This window comes from Podarcis melisellensis (assembly GCF_964234715.1).
Source record: "Podarcis melisellensis genome assembly, chromosome: 4".
Taxonomy (NCBI): domain Eukaryota; kingdom Metazoa; phylum Chordata; class Lepidosauria; order Squamata; family Lacertidae; genus Podarcis; species Podarcis melisellensis.
This window is the reverse complement of record NC_138531.1, coordinates 38,892,449-38,912,252: the sequence shown is the minus strand read 5'-3', so window position 1 is coordinate 38,912,252 and position 19,804 is coordinate 38,892,449. Positions and strand designations below refer to the sequence as shown.

At 41.9% G+C, this 19,804-nt stretch overlaps 3 protein-coding genes and 1 long non-coding RNA gene across 8 annotated transcripts in view; 2 read left to right on the top strand and 2 right to left on the bottom strand.

Annotated features, from left to right (window-relative positions):
- OFD1 (OFD1 centriole and centriolar satellite protein) overlaps positions 1-4,730 on the bottom strand; it is a 40,195-nt gene extending 35,465 nt beyond the window's left edge. For 3 of the 4 annotated variants that reach the window (XR_014167413.1, XM_081907535.1, XM_081907537.1), the window contains exons 1-3: positions 4,334-4,730; positions 1,767-1,868; positions 818-1,018 (exon numbers count right to left, since the gene is read on the bottom strand). Coding sequence is in view for 3 of the 4 variants with exons in the window: in XM_081907535.1 (XP_081763661.1) it covers positions 818-1,018; positions 1,767-1,862 (297 nt within the window). In the remaining variant the exon portion in view is untranslated. The remainder of the gene's footprint in view (positions 1-817; positions 1,019-1,766; positions 1,869-4,333) is intronic. The other variant, XM_081907536.1, reaches the window with a different exon arrangement.
- The window catches only part of LOC309368003, a 371,432-nt gene that overhangs the window by 311,955 nt on the left and 39,673 nt on the right, over positions 1-19,804 (top strand). The window contains exon 2 of the long non-coding RNA XR_014167473.1: positions 10,965-11,079. This is a non-coding gene — a long non-coding RNA (uncharacterized lncRNA). The remainder of the gene's footprint in view (positions 1-10,964; positions 11,080-19,804) is intronic.
- TRAPPC2 (trafficking protein particle complex subunit 2) lies at positions 4,808-10,375 on the top strand. Its single transcript, XM_081907748.1, has 5 exons — positions 4,808-4,943; positions 5,547-5,655; positions 6,049-6,197; positions 7,360-7,441; positions 9,154-10,375. The coding sequence occupies exons 2-5, from the start codon at positions 5,563-5,565 to the stop codon at positions 9,250-9,252; spliced, it is 423 nt and encodes a 140-aa protein (XP_081763874.1). The 5' UTR covers positions 4,808-4,943; positions 5,547-5,562; the 3' UTR covers positions 9,253-10,375.
- RAB9A (RAB9A, member RAS oncogene family) lies at positions 12,863-19,792 on the bottom strand. 2 transcript variants are annotated; one of them, XM_081907737.1, is made up of 3 exons: positions 19,684-19,792; positions 14,719-14,760; positions 12,863-13,771 (listed from the first exon to the last, which is right to left on the bottom strand). In XM_081907737.1, exon 3 carries the CDS (start codon positions 13,732-13,734, stop codon positions 13,129-13,131), a length of 606 nt encoding a protein of 201 aa, XP_081763863.1. In that variant the 5' UTR covers positions 13,735-13,771; positions 14,719-14,760; positions 19,684-19,792; the 3' UTR covers positions 12,863-13,128. The 2 variants fall into 2 exon arrangements, with proteins under 2 accessions (XP_081763863.1, XP_081763864.1); XM_081907738.1 differs by having other exon boundaries at positions 19,680-19,785.

The window sequence follows — 19,804 nt, the reverse complement described above, 5'->3', positions numbered from 1 at the left end:
TCCTAGAATTTACCATAACATATCTCAGACTGCTTCTAAGCTGGCTGATCCAACTGTAATTAACTTTGCAATCAGCAGCATTCATTCTGAAGTGGTTTCTTCTCTGTACTTTAGATGTTTTGTGGGACCATTTGACCTTCAGTAGGCATTGGAAAGAAGACCCTACATCAGGCATTCCCAAACTCGGCCCTCCAGAAGTTTTGGGACTACAACTTCCATCATCCATCGTTAATAGGACCCGTGGTCAGGGGTGATGGGAATTGTAGTCCCCAAACATCTGGAGGGCCGAGTTTGAGGGTGCCTGCCCTACACAGATGAACCTGATCCTGCTGTACATACCCATAATGTCTTCTTCCTGAGATTTCCAAGACTAATTAAAGGCCTGATCCTAGCAGAAACAGATCCTTCTGTCTCCTGCTGCTGGCAAGTCAACAGGCTTTCCTACACCCAATCCACTTTTGGACTGTTTGTAGTTACATATAAAATGTACACACACACACACACACACACACACACACACACACTATTATGCTCTTCTGGAGTGGTGGTGTTATAAATTGTTTGAGGATTCTAGGGGGTCAATGTGTGCATGCCCCGGTGTGTGTGTGTTCAGTAAGATAGCTGAGATCTGCTACTGGGCCACACTTACTTACTTACTTACTTACTTACTTACTTACTTACTAAAAAATGACAAATGCATTTTTGGACTAAAGATGGTCTAGATAGGATGATAGACAATGTAATAACTGCACTGGATAAACAGGACTTCATTTATGTACTGAGCATAATTTAACATTCTTCAAAAGAAGGTACTTACCTTATCCTTTTCTAATCCACTTTCTGGATAGAATACAGACAGTGAATATTCATAGCCACATCTGCGCAGGTGATCTGCCACCAGACTGTTAGAAGCACCAATTAACAATGAACTGCATTCACTAGAAACAGCTTGTGGCTGAATTTTTCCACTTAAAATGGGATTCATTAGATCATGTATGAGTTGGTTTCGAAGCTGTGTCTGGCACAAAGAAAAAATTATATTATTGTTAACTGGGATTTCTAGAAGAAAAAGTGAAAAAGAAACATTAGGTAAAGGTACCCCTGCCCGTAGGGGCCAGTCTTGCCAGACTCTAGGGTTGTGCCCTCATCTCACTCTATAGGCCGGGAGCCAGCGCTGTCCGCAGACACTTCCGGGTCACGTGGCCAGCGTGATAAGCTGCATCTGGCGAGCCAGCGCAGCACAAGGAACGCCGTTTACCTTCCTGCTGGTAAGCGGTCCCTATTTATCTACTTGCACCTGGAGGTGCTTTCGAACTGCTAGGTTGGCAGGCGCTGGGACCCCGCCGCGGGGATTCGAAACACCGACCATGTGATCGGCAAGTCCTAGGCGCTGAGGTTTTACCCACAGCACCACCCACGTCCCTAAAGAAACATTAAATAATTTTTTTAAAGTTTAAGACTTTGATATGTTAAGTGTACTGAAACCTTGTGTTACACTGGTGTGTATAATGCTTTACGCATTGAACAGTCAAGCAATACATCAAGAGAAAATCTGGCAGTAATATTTCTTTCAATATATCTCATAATTTCATGGCTTATATACATACACCTTTGCCCTACAGTTGTGACTACTATATCAATGTCTACTTTATTGTGCTTTAAATATATTGAAAGCTGCCTTGAGGATTTCAGTGAGTAGGCAGGGTATAAATACTGCTTAATAAATTAAAACCCTTATTTTAATATTGCTTAATTATATCAAATACCTTAAGTGAATCCAAAACTCCTCGGCTCTTAAATGTCTGATATAGTCTTCTCCGGAGTTCATCTTGCGACAGAGCTGGAAATTCATCTGAAGACATTAGGATCTGAAAACATGAATAAACAATATTGCTATTTTTGCAGACAACCCAAAACACAAGCCATGGTAACAGAAATGTTGCCAACCTTTTAATAATCGCATATCAAAACCCCGAATTTCAAAATCTTAAGTGATTCTTAGCAGCATGCATCAAATCAGCATGTTTATTTGAGTTGCAAATGCAGGGCTATCAATTAGTGAAGTGTAGCTTACATTTACCATCAACAAACATCCTGGTCCTTACAAAAACAGTATTGAACAAAGGAAGTAAACAGACATGATTAGTTATATACCTAAGCCACTTTCCTATGTTCTTCTGTTGCCAGCTGTTCTATTCAAAGCATTGAAACTGCAATGGCAAAGAACAGGAGACTTGTTCATTTAAAAAATGCAGGTCTCAAAATTATATGAATAGGTTTGATCCCAATGGGATAGAAATTTTAAAATGGGTTTGCAAGGAGATTGACTAGGGATTGAGGAAGTGTAAAGGGTAACAAAAGCAAGTAAGGCTGAAGGTAGGATTGAAACACACATCATAATTAAAAAAGGGTGCCTTACTGAAGTCTGAACAGCCTAATGAACTTTCTATAATTATTTTGTTTCTTTAATGCGCATGATTCTTTAATGTTATATTCTGTATGAATGAAAACCGGTACATCAAAAGCATACTTTGAATGCCCCTAAAATAGAACTAGAATGCAGTCCTATGTGTGTTTACCAAGGAACAAGGCCCATAGAATTCAGTGACTTCTGAATAAGTACACTTAGGACCATACATTAAAACATGCTTTTACTGTGCACAAAATGTACGTAACATTCCATCCCACCTCCCGATATTCTTCCAATTCTAAAATGAGCAAGAAACAGAAGTGGGGATTAGGCCAGTATAGCAGATAAAATAGGCTCAATTCCCAATGGGTGAGTTGACCAGTGTCACAACGAAGTCAACCCTTGCATTATACAGCTGTGGTAAACACAGCAATGCTTCTGCCAGTTGTGTTACCACAGAGAGTAGCCAGCATGAGGCTCTGAAATGGGCACTACAAGAGGTGGGGTAGGATTCACTGGATCTTAGTCCCATCCACTTTCTGGAGAGGGGTCTGATTTGTGACTCTCTGCTAGGGCAGCTTAGAGCTGGTGCAGCAAACCCCCCCCCCAAAAAAAACCCCTCCCTTTTCACCAGTTCCCATTGTTCTAGGCGCATTTTGTGACAGGGAAATTCATTAGCATGAGCAGTTTCTGAGCTCTGGCCACAGTGCTGTGCCTAGGATTTCAGATTAAAACTGCAGAGTGGAAGAAGGGGAGGACCTTTTTCTGCCTCCACACTTCCAGCTACTCTCTGAAGACTGGAAAAGAGACCCGCTTAAGAATATTAGGAGGGTTGGCAGGATAAGGACTAGACACCATGTGAAAAGTGAATAGAATTATTTTAGCTGTAGTTCATTCATTTTCAGCTTTGTATTCTTTTTTAAAAAAGCATGCCTAGACATTCCGTTGTTGTGCCCATAACCTAGGTTTAAGGTGCCATTTATCTCCTAGCTTTCATATCTCTGTTTCTAAACACTGCTTTTCATCCTGGTTGGCAAGCCTGTGGGTGTAACTGAGAATTTGTTGTGACCAGCCTTCCGGGGCTGACTCAGATTGTTCTGCCTGTGAAAAATTACGATATGCATAACATTCAGAATCAACAAAAAAATGACGTATGTGGTGACACAATTGTTTTAAGATTCTAGAATAACAGAACTGAAAGGAATCTGAGATGTCATCTTAGACCTGCTCAACACCAGATCAGGAATGTCGGATTACAACACCTGTGACGGCCATCTCTACTTAAACACCTACAAGAACTCACTACCACATAGGTGTAGCCAATGAGAGGCAGCTGCTACCCCTAAATCAAGTAAATACAAATACTTAACTGACCAATCACATCACAGATAGCTTGGTTCTACCCCCTTACATAAATCCTCCCCCCACCCAAAAAAACGCCCTGGCTGTGTGCATGCACCACCACCACCTGAGACAATATGCTCCTCTGTCAAACAGCTCATCCTGTAAGGAAGTTTGCCTCCCTGTTATCTCGATCCACTGCTCTGGTAAATGGCGAGTGGGGAAAGAAAGAGAAAAAAAAATACATCTTCTTGCCCTGGAGGAGGAGCTATTGTCACAGCTGAAAGTATTCGAGCTGCCGATTTCATTTAACTACTAGATGCAACCGAATTTAATACAGGCCATGTTAGAAGTGGGCAGCACCAGGGTTTTCCCCGTTTCCTACCCATTCCCCAATACGGTGTCTGTTCAATTGTGTAACGAACTAGGGGGTAAGCTAGTCTACAGATTGAGTCTCCCGACCTTTTTTGTAGTCCCTAGGAAACTTCAGACACCTTCTAAATAATACCAATAATAACAATGCGAGTTGCGCGCAGTCCAGAGCACGTTTTTTTAAAAAAACGACCCTTCCTACTAGCCCACCTCTTTGCTAGACCTTTCGCGCCCCGCCTGCTTTCTGGCCGGCCTCGAGAAGCGCACTCCGCTCCCCGCCCGCCTGGTAGTACCGCGAGGGCGGCTGCGAAAGGGAGCGGCTACGCTTCTCTGGTCAAGGAGAGGCGCTTCAGGAAGCCGGCCGGGCACAACTCCTGAGGCGCGGCGGTGGGCCCCTTCTCAGCTCCTCCTTCCGAGTTTCAGGGTCTATTTTGTGGCGAGGAGAGCGGGGAAGTTCTGACACGGGCAGAAAAGGGGAGGCAGCGGCCGGCCGTGAAGTCGCCTCTGAGGCGCGACGAGAGCCTCTTCCAACGGCCTCGCGCAGACGCGCTTCTCAAGGTCCCGCCCCGACTCCCAACTGCCACTCGCTCCCAACCGCTGCTTCAAGGCTCTCGTTGCCGCGGTTACCAGCGCTCAGCCAAGCACGTCGCTATTGCAGAACTCTCGCGACAACTCGCCGCTGAGAGACCCGCCCATCAGAATCAACCAATAAAAGGGGCTGGTCTCTATGACGACATCACTCTGCGCCGGATGTTTTGGGGAGGAGCGCCTGGCTGCCTTCTGTTTTCTCTTCTTCCCGTATCTGCTTTCTGGACCTCAGGTAAAACCTCTTCTCCCTACTCCTGTTAAAACGTCTGCTTGGGAAATAGTAAAACTGGTCGCCGCTGAACGGTCAAGGGTAGAGACATTAATGGGGGACACCGGTGGTTCCCCATTGAGGTTCTGTGCGGTTCATGCCCACTCACCCTGAAGTCTGAATGTCCTCCAGGATGATAGAATCATATAACTGCATAATTGGAAAGGACGACGAGGGTCATCTAGTTTAGCCCCTGTGATTTGCAGGAATCTTTTAGGCCAATGTGGGGCTCGAACCCACGACCTTGAAATCAAGAGTCTCATGCTCTTCTTATTGTTGGTATCAGTCTGCCTGGAGATACAATGGAGTATGCTTCCAGGGGTGAAGTTAACTGCTGCATTTGCAGCACTAAAGTGGCCTTCCCAGGATGCAAGCCTGGGCAGTATTAACAGAGGTTCTGGGCTTCCCCATACAATAAGACCCCGCTCTTGGCCTCACTAGTGTGATCCAGAGGAAAGCACAGCTACTTAGGAAAGAAGGATGGAGAGGAAGACCAGCTTGAGTCTTCAGCTGTATGATCTATGCTATTTTTCAGACTTCAGCTGTATGATCTATGCTCTTTTTCAGGAGGAATATCTTAATCATGTCTGGAAGCTTCTACTTTGTAATTGTGGGTCACCATGATAATCCAGTGTTTGAAATGGAATTTCTACCAGCTGGTAAAGTAGAGTCTAAGGTGCAAATTTTTGTATAAATACTGAATTTTTACATAGTCATGAGCATGTCTAAGTCCAGAAAGCTGATAGCTCAAGGTCTGTATTAATTTGATGTCAATAGTTGGTTTCTAATTAAATTTGCTGCCATTGAAAATGTTACTGCCCTTATGTAGGGGTAGTGCCTATGTATCTGATTGATGCTTGATTCCTCCCTCTTCCCTCCCCTCCGGCCCCACTTCATCCCCCAAATCAGGCTGATTCAGCATCCAGTCATACACTGGGTTAACATTCTATGGAGGCAGAAAGAATACTGTCTGTATATCTGATGCATTACTGGCCAAATGTATATTACGTTTTGCATTGCATCACAGAAAGTTATTTTATGCCATACTCAGTTCTGTTGTTTTTTTCAGGATGACCATCGCCATCTCAATCAGTTCATAGCTCATGCTGCTCTTGACCTAGTAGATGAGAACATGTGGCTGTCTAATAATATGTACCTGAAGACTGTGGACAAGTTTAATGAATGGTTTGTTTCTGCTTTTGTCACAGCAGGACATATCCTTTTTTGCTGGAACCTCCAACCTGTGGGCATGGGGTCCAATTTGCCAAGGGGTCCAATTTCTCCAAACCATATCCATCAGCTGACATCACTGATGGTGTCCTACCTTGGCTGCAGGGTTCTGTTCCCAGTAGGGAACAAGATGGCACAGCCAAGGAAGCAGGATTTAATCCTTGCTCATCAACTGAATTTGGATCAAAGCCTTGTGCAAAAATGTCCCTTGAAGTAGTTTCATTTACCATACTTCAAAGAGCCTTTTGCAAAGACTTTATGGCAGCTCCTTCACTCCTCTTTGAGCCTTCTGGAGGCCCTTAAAGCCTTTTGCAAGTTTCATCCCTCCCTCTTTCAGGCCCTGATTTCAGAGCCTTAAAGGGGAAGCACGGGAGACCTGGAAAAGGCTTTGTGAGTCTCCCCATGCTCCCCTTTTAAGACAGTAAGTAAGGCAGATAATAAGGAATTGGTTGTAGTCAAATAGGTTCCCCACCCATTTTAGAGCATTTTTGGTTATTCTGTAGTTAATAAAAGGGATAAATGGACATGACTCATTTTGAGCTAATGCAGAACCAGAGTGTATTCATTTGAGAATGGGAGGCAACTATGAACTGAAATACATGGTGCCATCTGGAGAGGATTAAAAGTTGCTTTTGAGTCACACAAGCGGCCTTTCAATTTGTACCCAATGGAAGTATGATTTCATATTTCCAAATGTTATTGCTCACTTGCTTAGGCCATCTTGACCCTCTCATACAAGGTGCACTTGGCTTATGTCTGCCATCTGTTTCACATACTACAAATCTAGGCAATTCCCTTTTAGTTCAGGAATCAAATAGGGGACCCTCAGGTTTAGTCTGACTTAGTACCTTTATCTCTATATTGTACTTGCACTCGTCTGTCTTCATGCTGATAACCTAGTGTGCATGCCTGAGAGAAGCGAGGGGCAGCCCAGGTAGGGCTACTGGCAGGAGTGGGGGTGGTGGTTTTTCTTCCCCTTTATCCACACATACCTGCTGCCCCCAATAAGTGACAGGGAGTACAGGGTGTGACTGGGGGCAAGCTGTGAGAGGAGGGAAATCAAAAGGGATAAAGGACGGGTGGTTGGTAAAACCCCTAGGCAGCCCCTAATGTTAAAAAAGTGGTTATTTTCTTAATTTGTTCTACATATGAGATTTATAATGCTTCATGATGTAAGGCAAGAAGATGGAATCAAAAACTTCTTTAGTGATGTCTATGACTTGTATATAAAGGTAAGTATCCATAATAGAAGTAGCTAGCACTGTGCCCTCTGGCTGTTTAAGAACCGCCCTGTTTACGAACTATACGGTTTATGAACTCTGCAAAACTGGAAGTAGTGTCCCGGTTTACAAACTTTGCCTCAGTCTAAGAATGGAATCCAACAGTGGAAGGGCACCGGCAGCAGGAGGCCTCATTAGGGAAAGCGCACCTCAGTTTAAGAATGGTTTTGGTTTAAGAATGGACTTCCAGAACGGATTAAGTTTGTAAACCTTGGTACCACTGTATAGGAAGCTATGCAGTATTAATATTGGGAATCTTGGTCTGGAAAAGGCACCCTATCTTATTCAATTTTTACCTAGAGGAAGTTAATTAGCAGTTACTTGTCAAGTCTATGAACAGAACCGCATTTAGAAGGAAGTGTAAATTGCTGTTTAGCATGTTTATATTATAAAGGATGACATATTTAGGCTTATGTTACAAGGACTGCCCCCTGCCCCGCCCCCAAAGTGATGGAAAGGGAGATTTCACAGCACAGGTATAACAAGTTGTGTTGACAATACAGGAAGGCAAGCTAGACCTCTTCTGAAATGAGTCAGTGACTTATGCTAGGAAGCAACCTGTGTCATAGGAGGGAAGGAGTTGTATGCACACCCCTTTTTTCCTGCCAGTTTTCACAGTAGAACCAAATGATCTGCACTTACTTCAGTAACAAGAAGCAAAGAAATGTGGCCCTGCCTCCTCATTCAAGGACAGAAAGAATACAATAGCTCACTTCGCACATTGCATTAAACTATGACTTGTGAATGCACACCATGCCAGTCCATGCTGCTGAAAAGCTTAGATTGTGCTCATGGTTTGTTTGGAAAGATACAGGCCTGGGTTCATATATCATAGCAAGCCTGTAGTTTTTCACAATGGTGGCACAGAAGCAGGGGAGAAGTGGAGAACTCTGTAGCAGCATGCTGTGTGTTCACATTACACCATAGTTTGTTTTAAACTATGGTTTAATATGAAGTACAAACTAGGGCGGTATCAGACAGCTACGTATGGCTAGAACAGTCATGTAGATTCTGACATTAACTTATTGTCTAAAAAGTATTTGGAGATGGTTGATCATAGTGGGAAATAACAGTTGTGCCCACCTGTAGTAGAGACTTTTGCTTCCAAAGTGGGACTTCTCTCACTAGCCCCTGTGTACACCAAAATCTGCTTCAGGGTTTGGGGAATCCTGTGAAGATTTTGGAGATACTCAGGGTTTGGGGAATCCTGTGAAGATTTTGGAGATACCCAAAAGTACCCTCATGCAGTGTTGAATTTTCCTTTTCTAAAAAAAACCCTCATCAACTGAATAGTTGTCTGATTCACAAGCAACACTAAACAAAAACCATTCTCCTCTTGTTGTGCGCTAAGCCATGGTTTGGCATAGCATGTCCAAACCTGGGCTAATGGTTTGTCTTGCTCCAGGACAAACCATGAGCTGTAAGCAAAGAGCAATACATTGCAGTTTGTCTCGAGCAAGATAAATCACAAGACTGGATTCAGATAACATACTAAACCAAACTATGGCCTAGCTCACAGCAGCAGGAATGGCAGAGGAGCAAAGTGGCTGTAGTTTGGCTTAGCTGTATGTGTGAACTGAGCCACTCAAAGTGGTTCAGCCTAGACTTTTTTTGGCATGTCTTAATTACTAATATGTTCTCACTATGTTAATTTCTTTCCTCAGTTTGCGATGAATCCATTTTATGAACAGAATTCTCAGATTCGATCAACTGCATTTGACAGAAAAGTCCAGTTTCTTGGGAAAAAGCATCTTTTAAGTTGAGTTACTATAACTGTATTAGAACCTAAATAGCCTGCTGTATATCTGACATTTCTGAACCTATAAAGGCTAATCTATCAAAAAACAACAACAAAAAACACTCACGGTTATCTATTACCTTGTATGAAAACCAATTTCAGGAGCCTAAAAGATGTATTTATTGTAGGTGATCACTCTAGTTGTAAAACATTTGTATATATGAAAATCAATTTTAAAAATTGAATATTTAAAGCAGCACCTCCACTAGCTTGGCAAAAGGTTAAATGAAGAACCTAGGTGTTTTTTTTAATAACTAAAGCAAGCCAGACATCAGGATTTTTTTGATCAGTGTGAAAGCATTCAGTTCAGGGCTATGTCAGTATTAAGACTAACCAAATACCAGAATGGTGTGTTGAAATGAAAAAGGTGTGGATAGCAGAACAGAAACACAACTACCCCGAAACACATAGTTACAAGTGAATCGCCTCAGTTCAACTTGCTACCATTTTATTGGAATAATTGAGCACATATTTGGGCAGAAACACACTATTTGCTTACAAGTGACTTCATTATCACGTGCACATGTGAATGAAGCAACAGGGTGCAAAAAGGATGATGTGTTTTGCCTGTAAAACTTATTTGTAGTAACTTGCTGCTCAGGTTTTTAATCAAAGTATTAACACCAAGCAACTTAACTGAAATTTAAAAGGTCAGAACTAAATCCCACTACTTTGTTTTCTATAATACGCTTATTATATTGGGAACAATCCAATCAAGTTAAGCACTATCCAGTCCTATTCTAGGTAGATTGAATAGCCTGTATTCTTAATCCTCTAACTTTGGCATCAGTGATGTGTACTGTATATGAAAGACCATATAGCCTTAGCCTGGAAAAGAGTAAGGAAGAAAGCCAAAAACATCTATAGGTAGTCTGGCTCTCACTAAAGCCTCACATTAAATAACTCATTTATATGTTTTACTTAAGAGTTTGCTTAAGCCTATTGAAGTTTCATTGTGCTACATTCCTACTGAGTGGTTACATTTCACAATAAACATACTGAAGTGATAGGATAACATATGTGATGTTTGATTCATTTGCAGAGATTCTGAATTAACATTCCAAATAAAATGTAAATTTATAATATTATATGCATTGATGCTCTCTGAATGGGTCATTAAGTCTTTCAGTTCATTAAACTATTCTGATATTAACTGCTGCCCTGGGTATGTTGTAATTTAACAGGAGGAAGTATTCAGCAGTACAAACAGAGTATGCTGTATCTTTAACCATGTAGGTCTCTTTTCTTTAGTATATGTAGAAAAAGCCTTGGATAACTAGCACAAGTCATAATACTTCAGAGCTCTCTGAATTACAATAACATAAGTCACAAAACCATTTAGCCCAAGGATTCTGTGACATTGTGTTGTTCAAGAACACACACTATGGCTGGCACCCAAAACACTGCAGGCAGTGTTCTGCTCATGCAACAGAACTTCTGCTTCCTCTCCCCACTACCCACCATTCTGCTGGATCAATTTTGGAGAATGCATGAGGGGCTTCAGGGGAGGAGAAACTTGCTGTTTTACAAGCAAGAGTCTGTTGTGCAAGCAAAATGGCAGCACTGGGTACAGCACATTATAAATGGGCACAAGACTGAGGGTTGTATTCAACAAAGTTTTACTCTTGAGTGAACCCACTGAAATTAATGAACATAAGATAGGTCCATTGATTTTAGGTCTGGGTTGAGTAAAACTTAGCTGAATACCACTCCAAGTTAACACATACTTGTAGGGTCACTATTTTCTGGGAAACATCTTATTTGAGGAACATTAGCAATGTTTTTTTCAAAAGTTCTATCATTACTTATGCTCTCGAGTTTAAACACTAAAATAAGTCTGAACAGTATTGAAGCCCTGTAGGTCATATTTACTGATAAAAGAGATGGTTTTCTTTTCCACCCAGCCATATACCAACACACTCTAGTTTTCACCCCCTCTGCTGATTTCTGCCTAGTGTCCACAAACCTGTAGTTTGACAATATATTCACTGGAATAAGTACATGAGCTCCTTGTCAACCTGCAGCTCAAAGGTCTGTAGGATCCTTCCTGCACTGATGTTAGGCAGATGGGTGGGTGATAGGAAACCTTCTGAGGAAGTGTCACCCTCCCGCAAGTTATGCTGTGTTTCTCTTTTCACTGATAACATTAGCATATTGGCCCTCAGAGATGTTTATTTAGCATTCATTTTCAAAAACTTCACAAAGCTAATGGCAATAAGGCATCTTGCATAGTGAGTACCCCCGGCAAAAAGTATAGCGCTTCCACGCACTAGTGGTAAAGCAAAATAACTTCTCTACTCAACCACCCAGCCACATACTTGTCTAGCATGTGTGTGAGAGTAGTTCAGATCATATGCCCTTTTCTATGCTGCCCATTAAGCATGGCCTAAATCTCCAGCCACAGCTCTATTTTCAGTTGATCAAAGTACAGAAAGCCCCATAGATAAAGATCAAATAATTTGTATGAAGTCACGAGAAAGCAGTTGAAGGCAACTGCTCTTTTAATGCTTGTGAGAAGATTTGCCTAAGGCATGAGGAACGAGTGAAAAGTTTTCATCCTAAGTCCAAGCTGCCCTTTCTCGCACTTATTGAGCTGCATTGTGCTGCAGCAACTGCCTGAGAATGGATGTTATCCATCCCAAAAGCAATCTAACAAAAGGGAGTGCCTGGAGTGGGGAATGTGGCTCTCCAGACGTTTGAGTTCAATTCCCATCAGCCCCAGCCAGTGTGGGCAGGGCTGATGGGAGTTGTAGTCCAACAACCTCTGGAGAGCACAGGTTCAGCTTTGCTCGTATCAAACATTGTGGTATTCAAACATACTTCAGCTGCTTAAGATAATGCCATGGAAAACTGCTCAGTGAGAAAGGCAGAGGCAGTGAACCTTTCAACCATCTCTCATACTGAAGCAACTTGCAGCAGAATCCTGTGTTTACTCAAGAGTTAGTCACATTGCTTCCAATACAGATTACTCTCAAGATAAGTGTGCACAGGACTGCAGCTCTAACTTTTAAAAATGTTGCTACAAAAAATTATTGAATGCTTTCTCACTCAAAACCTTAAATCCTGCAATCCAAGTAACTGCCCACTGAGGCCAGAATAAACAACTATTTAAGATTGACAATACAAAATTAAGGTTAAAACCATGCCAAAGGGAAATTTTAGTATCAATGAGGAGCTACATTAAGCCCCTTCTTTTGAAAACTCTTGATATGTTCTCCAACCTTATAGAAGTCAATTACAGATGAAAGGGGCAGGAAGACACAACCAGGCAGGCTCCATGTATGCAGGTTTATTTCCTAACATAAAATCTACAGGCAATTCAGTGACACTAGGCAAATAGCAAAAGCCCTTAAAATACTTATATTAGCTTTGATTTTTTTTAAAAAAGAAAAATCACTTTAAAGATGAGAACTAGAACAAGACCCTATCACCTACCATTACTGCTTTATGAAAAAAGGGTTTTAGTGAAGCAAAACATGGGCTGGTGATCTCATAAAAATATATATGTACATATAAAAAAATCTATTCTGCATCTGAATTTCAGAACAAGTCCTCCCAAGTAGTGCTTCTAGAACTTTCAAGTTTTAGTATATAATTTATTAATTTTCAAATGACACATTTAAATTAAATCAACTCTTCAGCTGGTACCTTCCCAGATGTCAGACTCCACTAACATAGTAACAGGCTACTTATTGAAAAGAAGCTTTCCTCTGCCGACACATAAAGCGGTAGAATGTTACAGTTTTAATATATTAGAGTGGCACCCACTGAATCATATTTGATCTATTATTACTTCAAGTTAAGTTAGAACTATATATGGCTGGAAAACAAAACAAAATAGTCAACAGCATGATGAGCTAGGCTTGGGCTTCCGGTGAAGGTTTACTGTATCAGTTTGAATCAAGTGATCTGACCTATCATCAGTGGCAAGAACTCTTCGAACAGCTTCCTCAAAGGCTGCAGCAACATTAATGGCATCTTTTGCACTGGTTTCAAAGTAAGGATGGTTGCCGTTGTTCCTGCACCAGTTCTGGACTTCTTCTGTAGACACTTGCCTCTCGCTAATATCAACTTTGTTTCCCAGTATCACAAAAGGAAACGTTTCAGGCTCTTTGACATCTGCATAGTAAATGAATTCTTTCTTCCAATTGCCCAGATTCTGGAAGCTCTGAGAGTCATCTACGCTGAAAGTGAGAAGGCAGCAGTCAGAACCTCTATAGAAAGGAGTCCGCAAGCTCCTAAAACGTTCTTGACCAGCCGTGTCCCATATCTGCATTGTGACAAAGTGTCCATCCACTTCCAGGTCTTTATTTAAAAACTCGACACCTATTGTGTGGAACAGCTCTGTGTCGAACTTGTTAGTGACGTATCTGTTCATAATCGAACTCTTGCCCACTCCTCCATCACCAAGAAGGATTACTTTAAGGAGCGTTGATTTTGCTGACATTGTTGCTTCAAAAACAGATATTTTCTTATATCCAGTTCTGCAAAATAGAACAGATCTAGTTCATACAAAGAAATTCCAACTTGTTACACAAATATCTATTTGATATGGGATTTGCTTATTTATTATAACTAGCCCTTCCTCACCAAAGAGGCGAGGCTAGCAATATTCATAAATTCATCCATTAAAATCAGTTCAAAAATAACAGATAGATTAAAATGCAATATAACTGTAAGCAACAACATAGACAGATAAAGCTCTTCTACTATATGCTAAAGGCCTGCTGTAAATGGTAGCAACTAAATCAAGGGCACTTTAGTTACTTTCTAAAATTTAGTCACAAATGGTGAAGGTAAAGGGACCCCTGACCATTAGGTCCAGTCGTGGCTGACTCTGGGGTTGTGGCGCTCATCTCGCTTTAGTGGCCGAGGGAGCAGGCGTACAGCTTCCGGGTCATGTGGCCAGCATGACTCGGCTGCTTCTGGCAAACCAGAGCAGCACACGGAAACGTCGTTTACCTTCCCGCTGGAGAAGTACCTATTTATCTACTTGCACTTTGACGTGCTTTTGACTGCTAGGTTGGCAGGAGTAGATTGATTTTAATTATAACTAAAATCATTCTGTGAATGAGAAATTATCATGCTGTACAAACTGACTGCATGCGAACAGCCAGGCTGCCAGTATAAGATCAGGCTTGCTCTCTTCTCCATCCACCCAGAGATCGTACAACCACCACGACCACTGTTAAACTAACTCCATCCTGCTTTTAAACTGACCTCATCCTCATGAAGCATCTCAGAAAACAGTGGTGATATGAACAGTTCCTAACATCTGTCTAAAGGGAAATTTCTGGGATTTACCAGTATTCTGCAAAGCAACCACCTCTGCTATATTTCCTGGTACACCCTCCTCCCCTCGATCTTTCCTCTACTTGAAATTTTAGAAATGCAGAAGACATCTAATATTACAAGCATATGAAACACTTACCAAATAAGCTACCCTTACTGTTCAGTCATTGTAATCCAACACCTGTAAAAGAAAGACACATTGTATTCACTTTTAGACACAGTAATGCCATGCACTTTAAAAAACCCCAACAACTACTAAGGCCGTATACCAGCAAAGGTGCCTTTAAATGTATTGTGCCACTCTTACCAGTGGAGAGGCCTGCAGACAGGAAAACACTTACATCTCAGGAGGATCACCTAGTACACCCACAGAAAGCTCAGCAGGTACAGGTATAACATTGGAGGTGTAAAAGCTTGAAAGTGGGCAGATCATAAAAGCCCCTGGATCTGCAGGGATCCAAAAAGCCTTCATTCCATCAACATGCCCTAGATATCCCCTTCCATTTGTGTTTTTAGGAGGAAAACTTTTTTAAAAAAGTCAAAATTAGAAAAGAACAAAAAAAGCCAAACTCCCAAACCCCCTGGCCAGAGCAAGCCAGCAGGGCTTAGGAAGTGGCAGCAGCTCGGTCACAGAATATATCCCCCCTTAAGATTACTTGGCAAATAATAAGTTATTGTGTAATCATGGTAATCTTAACCCCCCCTTTTTTGAGGAAGTGAAACGTTCACGTGCTGCTTTTAGAATAACTAGATGGAAAAGAGGAAGCAGAAAACCAAGGTATGCTAGTAAGTTGAGGTTTGAGGGAAGCAGAGCAGAACAGAACAGAAAGATGTAAAGGCGCATTTTCTATTAAAAAAATTAATGTGGGCGCATTATTTTAAGAATTGACTTTGGCAATATAAGTAATGCCAACTACACAGGCAAAACTGAACAGCTTTGGGAGTCCAGTCACGGATACTGAGCTCTTGCGCTGGGCAAGGCAGATATGAAAAAGACTGGACATACAGGACAGAATCACAAACTGAAGCAGTGTCTTCTTAGTATAAACCAAAAAGGTTCGAGCAAGTCTCTACAACAGGTGGGGAAACTTTGGCCCTCCAGAAGTTGCTCAACTACAGATCCCATCATTGCTACCACTGACCATGGTTTTGGGGACTGATACAACTGGAAGACTATTGGAGCCCCACTCCTGCTCTACAATTTCACTTAAAGCACATGCCACACTGCAAATATGTGAATTTTAGCATAAGCATCAACAGATTTACATATATTAGACTGTCCCCTCCAAAGTCCAGATCATATAGTATTTTGATTTGTAATGTTACTTTAATGCCATAATTTGAACTACCTGCATTTCATATATATTTAGCCATTTAATGTTTTGTAAACCACCCTGATGTTTTTATCTTTAAGGGTAGAATTTTTTTTAATATTGCACTCTACCTTTATGAAGAAACTAATGGTTTTCATGTTATTCCAAGCATTTTATTCTTTATAGTCTAGTTCTTATGCCTTTTTAATTTAAGTGATTATATACCTGGAAATAAAAACACAAATCTATACATGTCTACCCAAAAGAAAGCTGTACCAAATCACAGCACTGCAGCCTCAGTTTAATTAAAATTGTAGTACTTCTTGAGTAATCATTGACAGGATTAGGCTGTATGACTGTTCATGTTTCAGGTCTATAGCCTTATTGCTTCTCTTATCAAACTTTGTTCAAGTAACCAGATGAAGAAGTAGTAGAAAGGCACTTTGCAGGGGTGTGAAAGGTAATTCAGTGTTGGGGGAATTTAACCCACTATATTATTTTCCCCCAGGTAAAAAAAAATAAAATTAACTACTTACAAATCACTTCAAGGGTGCTTTGTAATTTCGGCTTATAATAATATATTCTGTGGCACCAAATTATTTGTTAAATGAGATTTACTTTAAAGGCAGTCAAAGTACTTCAGATGTTCTGTAAAGTATGTAAACAAGTATGTTTGACTACTGAAAGCTAGGTGTTAGGATTACTTTGAAATTCAGAGTACCAGCTATCAGGTGTGCTGGACTCTCTTTAAAGTAAGATCTGGGGTTTTGGTCCAATTATTTATGAATGTCTGATTTAATACCAAATAAAGCTAGAAACACGCATGAGTGTACAGGAATATTTAAAACAGTGATGTCTGTTGGGTTTCTAAGTTCCCACTGAAGTCAAAGAGGAATTTAAGTCATACATGTGCAGGATTATAGCTTATGTGTTTTTCTTGATAGGCAAATCTGATAGCACTAATTGAAACCGTCCAGTCATGCTTCGAGAAGAAAGCTGGATTTACAGACTCCCATGGTGTAAGCCTGGTCTCTCATAGATAAGAAAATCCTATCAGCAGCATGTAACTTTACCTCATCAGATCACAAGGCCCCATTCACCATCACCATCCCCCTCTTGTCTGGATCAAGCTATTCCAGAGGAACTTAAAAACTGAAGAGCTGTGTATTCAAGTAGCACTAGTTAGAGGGACTAGAAAGTTAAGGCCCAATATACTAGCTGTACCATATCACAAAATCCACGGCCAGCTATAAACACACACTAGTATAAACACACACTAGACGTGGAGAGCAAACGGCACACATTACAGGAATTTAAAGCTATTTAATCACTGACTTGGAAAATAGGACCATAAAAATCTAAAACCAGAAGGTTTTTGTCCTTCTGGTGAAATTAAGCAAAACCTGATGCAGCCCTTTACACATCAGAACCTGTTCCTCAAAGCTTCCCCAAAGGCTTAAGCATTTTTTCAAATCCATTTTATCTATAATAGCTTTTGTGCCTACTTCTAGATACCTTTCCCCTCCTCATTACTGAATTACACGAGTCAGAGCTTCCAATAAAAATACTGGTGAAATTACAGTGGCTGGCACAGACCTGCTCACACTGTGGTGTTGCAGCTCCAGCCCAGTGGAATCAGTAACCATCTGAAATTTGAAAGTGGCCTAACATCTTGATATTTAGGGGGGGGGGGACTGAAGATATTTTAGTTTAAGTTTTCCCACAGATGACTCAGTCATTTAATGCAATATTAATTTTACAATTGTAGAATTAGGTTTAGCCTTTTTGGAGTCTCTCTCTTGTATTATAACTCACTTTATCTTATTGTACACCACTTCAATAGCTTCTGGTTGTGCAGCAATTTCTAAATATGTAAGATAAAATTTAAAAATATGTACAGCTGGGAAAAGATGATATGGCAACCCTGCTGAAACAAGGCAGGTCTGGGTCTGGTCAGCGCCTAGAAACTCCATGGTATGACACCATAAGTTCCATGATGAAATGAAGGTAGGATAAAAATGTACTAAACAAATACCTACTAATTCTATCCACAAATGAACACTGCAGACACACATAAATATTCTTTAAGCAGCAGGAACTAAGTGTCATGTGTTCAAGAAAACAAGCACCTGCAATTTCCCTACTCCTGGTTGTATGACACAACTTTAGCAATAGGTTTGTCGGACTCCTGACACCCCACCTCCCCCCTGCATTAGTGATTTGTGCAATTTAAAAGTGGGATCTTCCCCCACCTCCGCAGCTTGATCTTTTCAGAGATTTTTTTTAGAAGTTGACATAAAATATTTTCCCTCCAATTTTAGATTTAGGTTGCAGACAGGCAAGGTTAGCTTAAGTATAAGGAAGTACTTTTAAACTGTAGGTAAGTGAGGTAATGTACTAGGCGGCCTAGGAAAACATTAGAATATCCTTCACTGGAAGTTTTGGCATAATGAAGTTTATCTACAAAGCTTCTTCACCCTAGGACAACTATGAATCTGACACAAGGAAACCAGAGCTGTTCAGTTACAGGCTCAGAAAACAGGGCTAGAGAAACTTAAGTCAGACCATTGTGTCTTTAAGAATTTTGAAGTTAAGCAGCACTCAGGATAGTCCTTTACATACCACAAAGTTGCACCTTCATTCAAGTGGCTTTCCAACACCAGCAAGAATTACTTTTACGCAATGTTCTGGAAAAAAATGTTTCGAAACTCTTATCCTTGCTAAGGACAAACATCCTACATTTCCCTGTTCTTCCATATGACAGAAACAACCAAAAAATTCTTAACAGTTTTAAACCAACCTGCAGCAGTTATTTGCCACACAGCTAGATAGACCCAGAACTTCATCTCAATTGGCACTGGATAAGCATAAAGCAAAAGCTCTTTGTTTTCATGCACAGGTAGGAAGAGTTTGTTCACAAAAAACCAGAAGAGCAGCCAAGTAAATGGTATCATACATCAGCCTCAAATGGGAAGGTACGGGGATTTTCCACATGAAATGGCCAGAAAAAATGAAGGCAGACAAAGGGGACATACATAAGAAGCGGAGCTGTCCTTTGAGCAGTCCAGTGACTTTAATCAGTTCTGAGAAACTGCCCTAGGGAGAAACTGGTCATGTGCCAGCCGATAAGTATAGAAGAGCAGCTATTTCTCAAGCGAACCGCCGCCGCCTGCCTCTCCATCACGGGACCTTTAATCACGCCACCTTTTGCAAGTCAGGCAGGGAAACAGGCGGGCAGCATCAGCCGCCAGAGACCCCAGCCCCCTCCTCCTGCTCCGAGGAGGTTTCACGAAGCACCTCTATAGGGAAAAGCCTCTCTCGTCACTGCGCAGGAAACGAGCCCATGGCGAAAGGTGTGGACCCTGACACCACCCCACAAAACAACAACGCCCCCCTCTCTAGTACCGCAGTCCTACCGCGGGCTTAAAATCAATGAAACATATGTACCCATTGCACGGCTGGGTAGCCTGAGGAAGCGATTTAAACTCGGCTTGCTTACCCTGCAAAACAACCACTCGGGGTTTTTTTGGGGGGGATGGGAGGAGTCCCATCTGGCTCCCTTTTTTGCGACAAGGGGAGACCCCAGCCACCCAAAAGCCAAGAAGCAGAACCAGGGCAGCCCTATAGCATCCCTCCCCAGCAAGCAAGGCACGAACCGGCTGCTAGCCCAGTCCCGTAAAGCCCCCCGTGTCCCCCCGAAAGCCAGCGGAGACCGCCTTCCTCCTCCTCCTCCTTTCCGCCCGCCGCCCCGAGGAAAGGTGCCCTGCGCTCCCTCGCGCCCACCTACCTACCACGAAGGCGGCGAGGGGCGAGGACGAGGCTCTCCGAGTCACCCGCAGCCGCCGTTCGCAAAGGTGCCAGGGGTGGTGGGGGAGGGGCCGCTTCGGAGGCGAAAAAAACAACATGGCGGAG